General features: G+C 36.3%; 1 protein-coding gene across 1 annotated transcript in view; it reads left to right on the top strand.

Annotated features, from left to right (window-relative positions):
- The first annotated feature begins 4,687 nt into the window (after window positions 1-4,687).
- LAMA2 (laminin subunit alpha 2) overlaps window positions 4,688-15,364 on the top strand; it is a 607,678-nt gene continuing 597,001 nt past the window's right edge. Inside the window, exon 1 of the mRNA XM_049695645.1 lies at window positions 4,688-4,916. Within this exon, the coding sequence (XP_049551602.1) occupies window positions 4,796-4,916 (121 nt within the window). The 5' untranslated portion in view covers window positions 4,688-4,795. The remainder of the gene's footprint in view (window positions 4,917-15,364) is intronic.

Below are 15,364 nucleotides of genomic sequence, written 5' to 3'. Positions count from 1 at the left end.
AAATTATCAAAACTGATTCAAGATAAAACAGAAAATTTGAATCATTCTATACCTACATAAAACATAGAATTTGTAACAAAAAAAAAAGAAGTGTGGACTCAGATGGTTTCACTAGTATGTTCTATAAAACACTTAGGGAAGAAATTGTATAAATTCTATACAAACTCTTTCAGGAAGGACGATATTCCAACTAATTATATAAGGCCAGCATTACTCTGATACCAAAACCAGATATAAATATTACAAGAAAAATTACTATAGACTAATAACCCTCATGAACACAGACATAAAAATACTTAATCAAATACAAGTAAATCAAAACCAGCAACATATATATAATAGGGATAATCTCTCATGACAAATTGGGGTTTATGCCAGGACTGTGAGTTTGATTAACATTGAAAATCAGTTACTGTAATTCACCAAATAGAGAAAAATATGTTTATTTAAATAGATGCAGAAAACCATTGCCCAAATTTAATACTCTTTTGTCACAAAAACTTTCAGTAGAAGAGTGGAATTTCCTTCAGCTTTATAACAAGCACCTACTGAAAACCAATAACCATCACCATAATGGTGAATGAATGACTGCTTTCCCCTCTGATCAGAAATAAGGCAAAAAACATCCACTCTCAACACGTTATTCAACTTTTTACTGGAGGTCACATCCAGGGCAATATGGCAAGGAAAACATATAAAAGACCTACAGATTGAAAAGGAAGAAGGAAAATTGCTTTTATTTTGGAGATCCTGTACATGGGGTATTCTAAGGCATCTACGTATAAGCTTCTTGAAGTTATTTTAACAATTTTGCTGGATCCAATGTATATAACCAAAATCACTTGTATTACCATTAGTATGAAATTAAATTTAAAAATACTGCTTATGATAGCATCCAAAAACATGAATATTTAGAGGTGAATTTTAGGAAGTATGTTGAAGACATAAATTGAAAACTAAAAAGCACTGCTTATAATACTGAAGATGTGAATAAATGGAAACATGCTATATTCATGGATTGGAAGGCACAGTATTACTAAAATATCAATTTCCTCCCAAATTTAGCTATAGATTCCACCCAACTGCCATCAAACTCCCTAGGACACTATTTTTTGGGGATGGAAATTGACAAGCTGACTTTAATAATTGTATGGAAATGCAAAGGACCTAGAATAGACAAAAGAGTTTTGTTTGTAAAACAAAATTGTAGGATTTACATTACTTAACTTCGAGGTTTCTATAAAGCTACACTAATAAAGACTATGATATTGGCATAAACTATCATATATATATATTTGGATATATGAAAAGAGAGTCTAAAATTAGACCCACATTTGATCAATTGACTTCTAAAAAAAGGGCCAAGGTAATCAGATGGGAAAATAATAATTCTCTCAACAAACAGTACTAAAATGAATGGATATCTGCATTAAAAAAAAAAAAAAGCCCTTACCTAAGGCATTTACTTCATAGCAAACACTAATAAATCATAAACCCAAGACTATAAAATTTCTAGGGAAAAATAGAGAAAGCAAAGATTTCTGAAATGGGACACAAAAACTATTAAGCATAAATGAAAAGGCTTAATAAATGGAATTTACAATTAACTACTTCTGCTAAAGCAGTTGTAGCCTCACAAACTGGCCCCAGTGCATGGAGGGCAAGAGGAGATGGAAGAGGCAAACCACTGAGGATTTGTAGGTGGCAGGTTTAACAAGCAGATTTAACAAGCAAGGGAGGCTTGTCTTGTGCAGCTGCAAGATGCATAGATCTCCATACCAGCCCGCAACGTTTATATGGAGGCCTTAGCTGGCTTCAGTCACATCTACCGTCCAGATGATCTCAACAACACATTACTGTTTGAAGGGTGTGTCCTAGAGGCAGCTTCTAGTGGAGGGAAGGCAGGCAGCATTAATGCACTTTCCAAGGAGAGGGAAGGGGGAGAGGAGCCTCCAATTGCCCGGCCCAACTGGCTGTCACGTCCTCCCGATGACCTCCTTCAACAGTAGTCGAGAAATTGAAAAGTCAAGCCACATACTGAGAACAATATGCACTACATTAAGTATATTTGACAAAGGACTTTCCTCTTGAATTTATATTTAAATCTTATCGCTTAATAATAGTATGGCAAATTAAACAATTAGAAAAATGAACAAAAGATCTGAATAGACATTTCACAAAAGAAAGTCATAGGAATGCCCAGTAAGCCCTGAAAACATTTTCAGCATTACCAGAGAAATGCACATGACAAGGCCAGTGAGATACTAGTCACTAAAATTAAATAATTTTAATTATTGGTGTTGGCAAAAATGCAGATAATCTGGAACTCTCATATACTACTGGAGGAATTTAAAATGATACAGTCATACTGTAAAACAGTTTCATAATTTCAATTATATACCTACCAAAACTCCCGATAATATCACTCTCAGGAATTGAGGAATATAAGCATATGTCCACACAAACACTGTATTCAAATATTCATAGCAGCTTTATATTTAATAGCTCAAAACTGGAACAGTCCAAATGCACTTCAACAGGTAAATGTATAAACAAATTTTGATATATCCATACAATAGAATACTATTCAGCAATGAAAAGGAACACACTACTGACATAAAGTAACAACATGGCTATACCTGCAGAACACTGTACTGAGTGAAAAAAACAGACACAAAAGATTATTATTTTATTATCCCACTTACATAAAATTTGTGAAGAGCTAAAATAATCTATAGTGACAGAAATCAGATCAGTGGTTGCCTGTTTCTAGGGATGCTGGTTGGGGAAATTATTGCAAAAGGGCAGAAAAGAAAACTTTGGGGGAATTATAGAAATAGGCTATATTAATTGAGTAGTTGTCAAACGGTTGTTTACATTTTTAAACATATCAAATGGATGCATTTATTTTGTGTAAATTGTATCGCAATTAGGTTTATTTGAAAAAAATTATAGCTCTAATAGTACTGTTTTTGTATCTTAATTTTGGTTAAATAATTTTGTATTTTTTTCCCTGTGTTGAATCAAACAAGTAAAGTTGACAGCAGAGATCACAGTCTTATTCTCAAGGTGTGGGCCGTTTTCCATTTTGCTTCTACAATAAAGAAAAATTGATTTTAAAGTTTCTTAGTACTAATATTAATAAAACTCGGAAAGATGGGTAACACTGAGGGATATTCATTCACTTCAGTACCATTTGGCCAATGGGTCTCAATCAATCCTATTAGGAACAATACCTCCTTTATTTTAGTGAAAGGAAATCCATAGATAATATCACCTAACTTCAATATAATATTTAAAAAAAATCAATGTAAAATCAAGTATAAAATAAAGGGGAAAAAAGTTACCTATATAAAACAATATGTATTTCAATGTGTAAATGCTTGGGTAAAACTACCTTAGCAGGCAAAATGAAACAGAAGTGTGAACCTATTCCCAGAGTCACTGTCAATGTGACAGGTGGGGTATTGTTATTGTCCTGTAGTCAATACCATGAGCAGAACTGTTATCAGTTATTTGATTTTCTGAAATGGTTAAACAAATCTTGATAAGGTTAAAAAACACAGACATATTCTTTCCTCAATTTACATAATAGATGCATCCAGGAAAATAAAAGCTGTGTAAAAAATTTTGCTTGAGTGCAAAACAGACTTACATTGGGCTTCAAATATAATGCAAGGGTTTTTACCTACATGAATGTGCAGCAGCCCTTTCAGACCTGCATGGGGGACAATTTATGGTGTGGGACTGTTCTACCCATTGTGGGACAACTAGCTCTCTGACCTCACTGTATACTGATGCCAGTAGTACCCCTAGTCGCTGAGTACACCAAAAGACATCCTGCAACTCTCATAAAACCCCAGTAAGGAGCTGTTCCAAACCTTATGAGAACCACAGACCATAAAAAAACAAACACACAAAGAAACAAAAAACTAGTAAGGAACTGTCATCTGAACATGGGGTGTTAGAAAAACTTGCAGAAATTCTGTTGAGTTAAAGGGAAGGAATGGGGACTGGAAACATGAAATTTTGAGTCTGAAGGGAAACAAATGAAAAGACCTTTTATCCTCTTTAAATAAATGTTTCCTGACTGAACGGAAAACCTTAATTTTTACCTTTATATTGGTCATAAACATTGCAGTGGATGAAGGGGGCTTGTTTTATTTTGTTCTCCCTTTGCTGCCTTGCCAGCAGTCTACCAAGCAGTAAGTCTCCTGGCCTGATTGCAGCATCCCGGGGACCACCTTCTGCCTCCTGGTAACTTCGCAGTCAACGGGGCCTTTGGATAGTCTTACCACCAACGTGGATCACCTGGATCCACACTGCTCGCACACAGCTGTGCCAGGCCTTTCTCAGGAGGTGCATCTACTCAGCTTCGGTATAGACCCTAGCTGTGCAGATTTCCCACAAGTAATGCCTTCCATGTGGAGGGATTTTAAAGATCACAAACTGCTCTCATATCAATTACTTTCTTTAACTTAAAGGAAGTTCAGCTAACAGATCAAGCCAATCCCTTCTCAGAGGGAAGGACCGCCGTAGGAAAGGCCTTTTTCACGGAGGACCCTTTAAGGGCCTGGGCCGGGACGTCCGTGGGGCGAGGGCCCGGGAAGGGGGCGGGAGGGGGAGTGTCCTCTTTCTGCCCCCACGCTCCGGCGCCGGCCGAGTCGAGGCCGGCGGGGGCTGTCTCCTTCCCTTACCCAGCAGCTGCGGCTCATTCGGCTCACAAGCTCTGACCAGGGGAGCGGGCGGCAGCGACTCCGGCTCCTAAGAAGTGGATCTGCTCGGGGCCGCCGCAATGCCTGGAGCCGCCGGGGTCTTCTTGGTCCTGCTGCTCAGCGGAGGCCTCGGGGGCGGCCAGGCGCAGCGTCCGCAGCAGCAGCAGCAGCGGCGGCAGCCACCGGCGCATCAGCAAAGAGGTACAGTCGAGGCACGGGCTCCAGATGACACCCTTTGCCGGGGCCCGCGGCCCCTCACGGGTCCCTTCTTCTCACAGTTGCAGGCGAGGGACCGCTTTCTTGCTTTTTGCCCTTGAGGAGTGCGCTTTGGGGCAAGAAAGGCTAAGTTTGATGCAAGTTCACTTTCAACTCCCTGAGTTCACGGTGTAGGGGGAATTGCCTACCTCCCCCAAAAGAACACGAAACGCTTTTCATCTTTCATTCGTTTCTAAGAGGACTTGCTATCACTATACATGTTGCAAATTGATTTCCGAAATCTCTCCAAGAGGCAAACTTTTAACCAATTAAATGTTTTTTAAAAGTTTCTCCCAATTAGATTCCATCCCTACATAGAGAGCTTTCCCAATCTGTGGTACGTCTTGGAACTTAAGCGAGGGCAGCTGATACATCTTTTTTTTAAGGACTTTGTTTCCAACTCTTTGAACGGGGTTTGTAAAGGCGTTAAGTATGTGGATTTTTTCTTTCATGGCAGTGTTGCTTCCAGCCTCACCTTTTCTTTACCCACATCCTATTTTAGGTATCCTATTTTATTATAGTGAAATGTCTCCGCTTGCTTAAATACAGATGAGACCTCTATGTCATTTGTATTTTAATTAAGACCACCGTGACCAGATATACCCTTCACGGGACTTCGGAAAACAGCTGCACTTAATGTAACTCAAATTATACTCCTCAGAGCGCCTTAATGTTTATATGCATATCATTTCTGGAACTCTTGGGAGGCTTTGAAGGGTTACTTTATGATCATGAATTTTAAAAGAAGCATATGTGCAGCGTTTAAAAAATAATTTATAATACAAAATTTCAGAAATCTTTTCTGTAAGTTAGAAAACATGTATCAAATTTTAAAAATTAAGAAATATTTAAGGTTTGGTTTCAAATATCAAAATATTTACCCTAAGAGTACAAAATCTGGAGATTAGTGCTTTTGACAGTTTTGATGAGGCTGAATCTGCCAAAATTTTGAAATATACTTATCCCTCTTTTAGTTAACTGGGATAAAGCTATGTCTAACAGTTCTGATAGGTTTTCTGCTTGTAGTCTGGCATGTCTAACATTACTATTTTATTTTAAAAGGAGTAGAAAAAGCACTCTAAGCTCCTTGCTATAATAATAACCTCTTGATTAAAATTCCTAGAATGAAAATGACCTTAAGTTCACTATAAACTTTTTTCTTCTATTTTTGCTTTTCCTTCTTTGAGAAGTAAAATGGGGTCAATGTGGCTTAATTAATAGAATTTATGAGAGTGAGTTTGAGAATATCTTTGGCAGCTGGTTTTTAAAAATACTACTTTTAAATATTAACTTTTCTTAATTATGTGATATGTTTTAACAATACATAATACTTTAATACTGTTAGGCAGCTGGGAGTGAAGAGACCAAGATCACCAATCCTCTGTTCACTTGGAGTGGGCAGAAGCTCAAAGCATGCCGAGTAGGGATCAAGTGGGTTCCTGACAATTTTCCATAGAGTGTTCCCCATTCCCCTTTTCTCTTATTTCTCTCTCCCTTCCCATCCCCCCTCCCCAGGTTTATTTGAGGTAAAATTAACTCTGACTTCTGTGGTCCAGGCACAAGATGAAGTGAATTCAGAAGGGAGAATTTATACTGCCATTCTGTTGAGAGATAACTTGAACATTACACACAATAAGGAATTCTATGCAAAATAGCTATAGCACAGAGTCTACTATACACTGCTATATTCTGCATTCTAACATCAATTATTGTGTATTTTATAGATTACTTGCAATATGTTTAGAGACTGGATAAATGCTAAAACCTGTTAATATTAAAAGTCTACATAAAATATATTTCATAATGCCTTAAATTTGTATAGTGCTTTATAATTTTAAAATGCCTTATATACGTGAGATTATTTCAGCTCCAGCCATTATTTATTATTGTTGGACAAATTTAAAACCTGGGGCTTGGAGTAGCTGTCTCTTAAGTTCATGCAAATGATAATAACTTAATTTTTAACAACTAAGAGTGCTTCTAGTATTGCCTTATGCTAAAGGCAACTTTACAAGGAACTTTATGCTAAAGTTCCCTTTTTATAGTACCAAAGTTTCTTTCCATTTAATTTTTGAGGCCGTGTTTCCTTTTCAATGCCGTTCTGTTAAAGCAAGCTCTCAGTGAAGATCATTGAATATGAGTTTGATTGAAGAGGTGTTTTCTTGGCTGTCATCAATTTTCTCTTTTCAGTTACACTAGCACTGACCTTCCTGACCAAAAATTAATTGTTTAGAATGAGTTCTGTTTTCCCTTATAGTATGGTGCCAGTTTACTAAGAATGTTGACACGAAGCAGACTTTTTCAGATGTTGTAACTAAGTTAGAAACTTAATCAGAATTTAAAAAAAAATTTTGAAATCTTGTGTAGTTTCTAGAACACACTGTATTGTAGTATGAATAGCATTGACTCAGCAAGAAAGATATTCCAAGGAAATTCCTTAACTAAATTGAAGATTGACAAAATAGGAAAACGATGTAGTCAAAATAGTTCTGTATTTCAGCAAGGCAGCAGAAAAAATCTTTTCCTCACATCTGTGTAAATAATATGTGGAAATGGAAATGTAATAGTAGGTAAATTGCCAGTGATTGAAAACAGTTTCCAAAGACTGTTGCATGGTGGATCACGGTCAATTCAGAAAGAAGTTTTTAGGGCTGTGACAGAGGTTTCCTTATGTTCATTTGTCTTGGTAATGGCTTGATGGAAAATAAAATCCAAGCATATGACAACTGCAGGTGGTCCAAAATTGATTCAGGTAGCTAAGCTGGTGAATATCAGATTCAGGAATCTATAAATGTCTCTATAGCCTGGTCCATGAATAGAACGTACATGGAGTTGGTTTTATTATTTGTATCCAGATGTTAATTTCATTTTGCTGTCTTCTGGAAATTTGTTTTCTCCTTTATATGTACAGGAATGAGTACAAAGACAGGATGAGAAAGGCAGTCTGAATTGCAGCAAGTTCAATATGAACATATAGTATGATATGGTGACAGAAAAATTAACTCACTTTTATAAAAAACTCAGAAGCGGGTAGGTTTGTTTGTTTAATATACATTTGGCTGCTTCATTGACAAATGGATGTAAATTCAGAGAAGGGAGAGTAGAATGGTTAGAAGTCTGAAAAGATTTTCAGAGGAGAATTATTCCAAGTAAAGACTGTTAATTTGGAGAAAGAAAGACTTAGGAAATCATAAGATATATCTTCGAATTTTTAGAAGGGTTGTTATTTGGAAGAGAGACTAAAATATTCTTTCTAAAGTCTGAACTTGGATCCATAGAACAGTGTGACAAAGAGGAATGTTTGAGTTAAATAAAATGGGAGGAAACCTCTTCCCTCTCCTCTCCCTTCCCTATTCTGAGCTCTTCAGAAATATCTGGGTTGTGCTGGAGCACCCAGCTTCTGGAAATGTCCATGCAGTGATCAGATGTTCAGGTTGTCAGAGATGATTTAGGACTGAATGCCTCTACAGAGAGGAAGTTAAGACTCATCAAGTCTCCAGTCCTTTTTCAAGTCCAAGATTCTAGTATTACATTCTATTGTTTTCAGAATGCATACTTGTATTTGAACTTCTGAATTCTTAAAAAATGTCAAGAAAGTATTAAGTGAATATAAATGTGTTTTTAAATGTCTTCTGGGATTTAAAATAAAAACATGTTTGAGACGATCCTCACTCATGTTTGGCAAGAATACTTAAAAATTTAATATGGAACTTCCACATCACCATAAATTGCACAGTTCTAAAACATCCTGTGCTATAAAATGTGAGAACACTTTATAAATTACCAGAGAACTTTTCAGGGGATTTATTGTGGCAGTAAAGCTGGAATTGATTTTTTTTTTTTGATATTTTCTTTTGCTACACATGTAATTTGTTGGCTTGTTCACTACATACTGGCCTACTAGTTTGGTAAAAATTATTAATAATAGATAAATGTATGGCTAAGAATAAGAACATATTCAACATCGACTATTATATTATGGATGTGTTAGAAGTTTTTAAAATGACATACATTATATATTTCAAAAATCTGATATATCAATGTATGCCAATTGCTGATATATCTTATTCCTAAAATATTTTTCTTCTAAGATTTCATGCAGAGTGATGAACTGAATCTGTATCAAGAGTTGCTAGGGATTATGAAAGAACTGTGCCTGCTCTGCCGATTCTTTCTTAGTACACTTCAGTTACCGTAGCTCCTGAGAGATGGGATAACTGTCACCTCACTGTAATAACTGCACTCTTCACCTTCTTCAGATATAATTATTTAACAGCTCAAATAGATATCCCAAGAGTTCTACCCAGATATGACTTCTGTAAGAAAAACATGAATTTGTTTTTTTGTGGGATGGATTTATTTAAATAAGAAGAATTTCTGAAGTAGTATTTGGAATTTTGACACCTTACAATTATATTGTAATAGCTACTACTCAAAAAAGTTTACTTTTTGGTAGATTTCACATCCCAGTATTTTCTCCATTCCCATTTATCTAAAGCAGATCATTGCCACTATTTTTCTATTCATACATTTAATAAATACTGCTTATTCATTGACAGTGACTAATGTGCTAGACTTTTCAATGTGGACCTCTGAGACGGAATCATTGTTCTTTCTTTTAATCCAAATATATTTAGCAGTGAAATATAAAAAGAAATTCACTTAAACTTTATATGAGGTCTCATATCTTCTTTCATAATCTGTTTTAGAATTATGGAACTACAGTTGTGGGCAACAATGGAAGAGGAGGAATAGAGGTCTAGTGGGGTTCAGAATAGGGAAAACTAACTTCAACCTAGCCTATGCATAACAAGATTTGTGGGGCAGCTAGCTGTCTAAGTTGTAGAGTCCAAAGGATGTATCAAATGCACACTTGAGTCCAGTCAGCATTAGCTATCCAGTAGGATTCTGTCATGTGGGTAGAACATGTCTGGAAGAGTTTCCAAGGGGATAATTAAAAAAAAAAAAGGTGGCTCGAGGTAATCTGTTTATTTTGCAGTAGGTCCTTATTTAGCACCTGGAGACCCAGTGGAAAAGATCAGGAAGAAAATGTTGTCAATGGCCAAATTGTTTAGTTTCTAATCTAGAAGATTGGGGTTTAGGATTTGTGTAGAGTCACAACTTTGAAATGTGTAGCTAAGCGGGACCTAAGGCAGAAGCCTAGTTGCAGTGAATGAGAAAACAAGGTAGAGGTTAGAGAAAGATGGCATCAGATTGGCACATGGTTCTCAAGACTCATGCCAGGCTCAGTGTATACCAGGCAGACAGAAAGAAGACAGATTCTGGGCTGTACTCATTGGTAAGACTGAGTTCCAAGGTCAGAATTTGAGCAGGAAATTGGTGGGGTTGGGCCTATGTGTATTCATTCATTGGTTAATGAATGAATATGTTCAGTGAGTAAAAGAGAGCCAAAAACAAAACAAAAAAACCCCACACACGTATCCCTGCTCTTATGGAGTTTATATTCTAGTTGACGAGACAGAAATATGATGAATATATAATGAATAAGTATTATAATGAATACCTATATTGTGTAGAATGTAGAGGGTGATGGATTCTGGACAAATACAGCAGGGTAAGAGGAATCAGGAGTTCTAGGAGTGAAGGATGGTTGCTATTTTTAAGTAGTGATAAAGGTTGACCTCATTGAAAAGGTCACACTTGAGCAAACACTTGAAACTGATGTGGGAGTGATTCATACAGATATCAGCTTGAAGGGTACTCTGGGCACAGGGAACAGGCTTATAAAGGTCTAAGGCACAATTAGAAGGGACAGAAGCAACGGGAGGCTAGATCATTGTAAAGATTTTGCCTTTTAATCTAAGTCAGATGGGTGGTATTGAAGAGTTTTGAGTAGAATTAAATGAACGAATGAAATAATAATTAATATTTTTCATCTCAAGCAGACTCTAATCCATTGGACTAGACCAGTAGTACAAATGTAGGATTATTTTAAATTCATCTCCTGCCCCAAACCTTTTATTCATAGAGCATATTTAAGTGACTCCATTTCAGAGTATTCCACCTCAACAGTCTTACCATTGGGAAGCTCAGATGTGTCTTTGTAAAATTTCTTTCTCTTTTTCTTTTTTTTGCTGTTGGCATCTCACTTCCATTCCATGATTAAAAGAATATCAATACCTCAAAACTACTCAAGCGCAAGGAATTTCTACATATCCTTTTATTTTGTCCCAGTGTTCTTAGAAAGATTTCATAGGTTTCTTAGAGTGTTTTTAACTAAAAACGTTAAAACAAAAATTATCCACAATCCCACGTGGATATGTGTGTACCTTGGAGTTCTCTTTTTTATTATTCATTTCAGTATCAGAGCTAAAGTTTAGATACTATTGGTAAAAATGACACAATGATGTATTGATCTGATGACTTCTTTTATGAAATGGACTTTGAAATGTTACCTATTTTTACAATCAGAAACTTACTCTACGCTCTGTTTCGATTTTTATAACTTCTTTAAGGGTCTCTGTAAGTCTTGTAGTAACCTTTGGAATAAAGTAACACAATTTTGGCCTAAGTTCTGTCATTTAGAACAAACTTAAGTGAAAAAAATTGTATAGCTTCTCTCCCTCCCTTCCTTCCCTCCTCCCTCCTTCCTCTTTCTCTCTAATCTCTCTCCTTCTCTCCGTCCTTTCCTCCCTCATTCCTTTCTTCTCTCCCTTCCTTCTTTTCTCCTATAGTACCCTGATTGTGAATACAATACGGTTTTCGAAGAGATGATGCTAACAAATTTAACTTTTTAGAAAATATGAAAGGCAAAACTTTGCTTAAATCTTTCTTCTTATTAAAAGCCACTGATAATTACTATCTAAAGATAGTTTTGAAACATAATCTAAACTTACATAGTGAGTTAAAGCTAGGGGGTTGCCTGCCAAAGATGTATAATATGAATAAAAAATAGTGTTTTTCCAGTCATCTTGAATGTGAATTTTAATATGGGAGCTTTATCCTATTTGGCACATGACATTTAGAAAAAGATCATAGAGGGTAGTCTATTAGTGGTTTATTACTCATAACACTCGCTTTCTGTAACAGGACTAATCTAATACAAATAGCAAGTTCATCTGTGCAAATTCTGAATGATGAACACCTGAGCAACTATTTCGTGCCTGGCACTTGGGAAAGGCACCTTGTGCAATGTTAACTATGTCTCGCCTTGTACGGTCCTCTCATCTGACCACTGGGCTGTGCCATTTCCCGAGGCTCTTGGTTTAACTGCATCTTGAGTGCCAGATGCTTTAGATTGGTTGAATAGTATCTAGTGCGTTGTGAGAGTTAACACATTCATTTACATAGCAAAAATTTTTAGTAGGTTAATGTAATTATCCTCATTTTATAGAAGGAGAAGTTTGTCAAGGACAAACACAAGTTCCAATGTTAGTTTGAGAATTAGAAATTAGAATATGTTCCTGCTGCTGATTTTATGGATCCTAAGTTGTCATCTCTTTTGGAGTTTTAGATCCTTTCTTATCTTTTATAAAATACCTCAAAAATCGTATTTTCATTTCTAAGTTATGTTAGTAGTCTAATCTGAAACTGGAGATTCACTAGGTATTATGTAAGAACAAGAAAAATAAAATGTGTAGTCTTCAAAACTCATTTTCATTTAAACACACGTACACACTACTTAAAACTATGCAGAAATACACACACACATTACTCAAAACTATGCATAAATTTAAAAGTATTCATCAAATTTTAGTCTTTAAATTCTTAGGATTTGGATTATTGGGCACTAGACTGTGAGAAAGTATTAATTGATTATTGGCTTTTCTGGAGTTACCTTACAGAAATTACTTCAGCAGGCTAGAAACATAATGATATTTATTATACAAAAGATTCTTTAAAACATAGTCACTGTGTATGTCTGTGAATGAAAAGAGCAAGAATCAGATAGATACACCTAAGAATCAGAGCAGAGTGAATCTCAAAATTCCTTCTGAAAAAGTGTAGAACACTGGCATCTTCATAAAAAGATTTAAAGAGTTCTATTTGAAGTTGAACCTCTCAGTTAAGAGAAAATTTTGCAAACCTCCTAGATTTTGAGAGGATGTGTATGTATGTACCATTTATACTTTAACACTCTCACAGTACTTAATATATTTAGTATATTCCAATGTGATTTTTTTTTTAGTCATTAGATTTTCAGTTTTATAAACAAAAGTATAGAATAAGGGAATCTAAAAATTTCTAGAATTCTGAATTTGCAGAAAAGTCTAGTTGCCTTGATAAATGATTGTGGACCACAGAATAAACTGTAAATGGGATCATTATATTTTTCAGTCTGGTAGCTGTACTGTTAAAACTCTAAGGGTAGGGCTTCCCTGGTGGCGCAGTGGTTGAGAGTCCGCCTGCCGATGCAGGGGACACGGGTTCGTGCCCCGGTCTGGGAGGATCCCACATGCCACGGAGCGGCTGGGCCCGTGGGCCATGGCCGCTGAGCCTGCGTGTCCGGAGCCTGTGCTCCTCACTGGGAGAGGCCACAACAGTGAGAGGCCGGCGTACCACAAAAAAAAAAAAAAAAAAAAACCAACTCTAAGGGTAATTCTTTTTAAGTTGCTTGTAACATATAAGGTCCTATTCTAAAGAGGAAATAAGGTTAGTCGAGCTTGCCACATCAGATATATTTTTCCACAAGCCTGTATAGCTACCCCAGTTTTCTGGCTTATTGCCTGCTATGCCTTTTTCAGTTACTGAATAAGGCTGAAGATATGAAGGAGAACACAAAGTCGTGCAATTGTCATTTCAGGTAGCTGCTTCATCTCATTCGTTTGTTGTGAGGAGTATATAAAACATAGAGCATCTATTAGGGACTCAATCAATGTGAATTTTCAAAATGCTTCAAGAAAAATGAATTAAGTCTAAAAATTGTCATGGTGTCTTCTGGCTTAAATCAGCACTTTTTTTCTCCAAAACTGTGGTATACCAAACTCAGCTGAGGTTGATTATGAAGGTATTTGCTCATATACTTGAAAACACAAATGTATGAATTCAATTTTAATTGGAATTTGTGTTGTAGTATTTCGCTATTCTGAACTTCATAGCTTAGCTTACAAAAATATTCTTATTAACATATACTTTTTTTTAAAGTATAGTCGATTTACAACATTGTGTTAATTTCTGCTGTACAGCAAAGTGCTTCAGTTATGCATTCATTTTTTTTAATAAGAAGATGTTGGGGTAGGAGTTTATTAATTTATTTATTTATTTTTGCTGTGTTGGGTCTTTGTTTCTGTGCGAGGGCTTTCTCTAGTTGTGGCGAGTGAGGGCCACTCTTCATCGCGGTGCACGGGCCTCTCACTATCGTGGCCTCTCCTGTTGCGGAGCACAGGCTCCAGACGCGCAGGCTCAGTAGTTGTGGCTCACGGGCCTAGTTGCTCCGCGGCATGTGGGATCCTCCCAGACCAGGGCTCGAACCCGTGCTCCCTTCATTGGCAGGCAGATTCTCAACCACTGCGCCACCAGGGAAGCCCCATTCTTTTTATATTCTTTTCCATTATGGTTTATCACCAGCTATTGAATATAGCTCCCTGTGCTACACAATAGAACCTTGTTATTCATCCATTCTATATATGCTAGTTTGCATCTTCTAACTCCCACTCCATCTCTCCCCCACTCCTCTCCCCCTTGGCAACCACAAGTCTGTTCTTTATAACATATATTTCTTTATGTCTTCAATTTCCATATACATTCCTCTGCTTTGAAGATAACTTTGAATAGCAGAAGAAGTATAAACTTGGGAGATGGAAAGTATTTTCTTACTGAGACCAAAAACCTGAGTCGACAGAGTTTAAATTTCCTATTAGTAAAATAGAATTAAGCTAGATAATATTTGTGAAAATACTTGGCAGTTAATCAGTAAATATTAGCTAGTTTCTTCTTATTTGATCACAAAGCTCAAAATGATATTTGCAGTGCAGATGACACCCCTTTAGCTTAAGAAGAGCAAAATATTCTAAAAGCTTCGTTGAGTAGACCCTAAGAGCTTATAGATGGTAAACTGTCACTGCAGGGTGACTGAAGAATTCTATCAAGGTCACACAACAAGTCAGTAATAGAGATAGGAAGAAACACAAGGTCCTATAATTAGCTAATAGTTATGTTAGTAGCTGAATGTGAGAAGTGATTTAAACAGGCAACAGAATGGAAATTTTAGCAGTACTTTTTGGCTTTTTATATTTCAAATATGATATAATAAACTTTTAAAAGGCATTTCTCAATTCTGGACATGAATTTATTAGGGATTGATAAACTACTTTTTAAAGACTTTTAATATATGTAATGTGCTAGAAAAATGTATGGCACATAATAAGTGCTTCGTAAAGATTAGTTATTATTTTCAGCCTGTGAAGCTTGTCTTCATTAACATCTGCTTGGGT

Source organism: Orcinus orca, chromosome 12 (genome assembly GCF_937001465.1).
Source record: "Orcinus orca chromosome 12, mOrcOrc1.1, whole genome shotgun sequence".
Taxonomy (NCBI): Eukaryota; Metazoa; Chordata; class Mammalia; order Artiodactyla; family Delphinidae; genus Orcinus; species Orcinus orca.
This window is presented reverse-complemented; position numbering and strand designations above follow the sequence as displayed.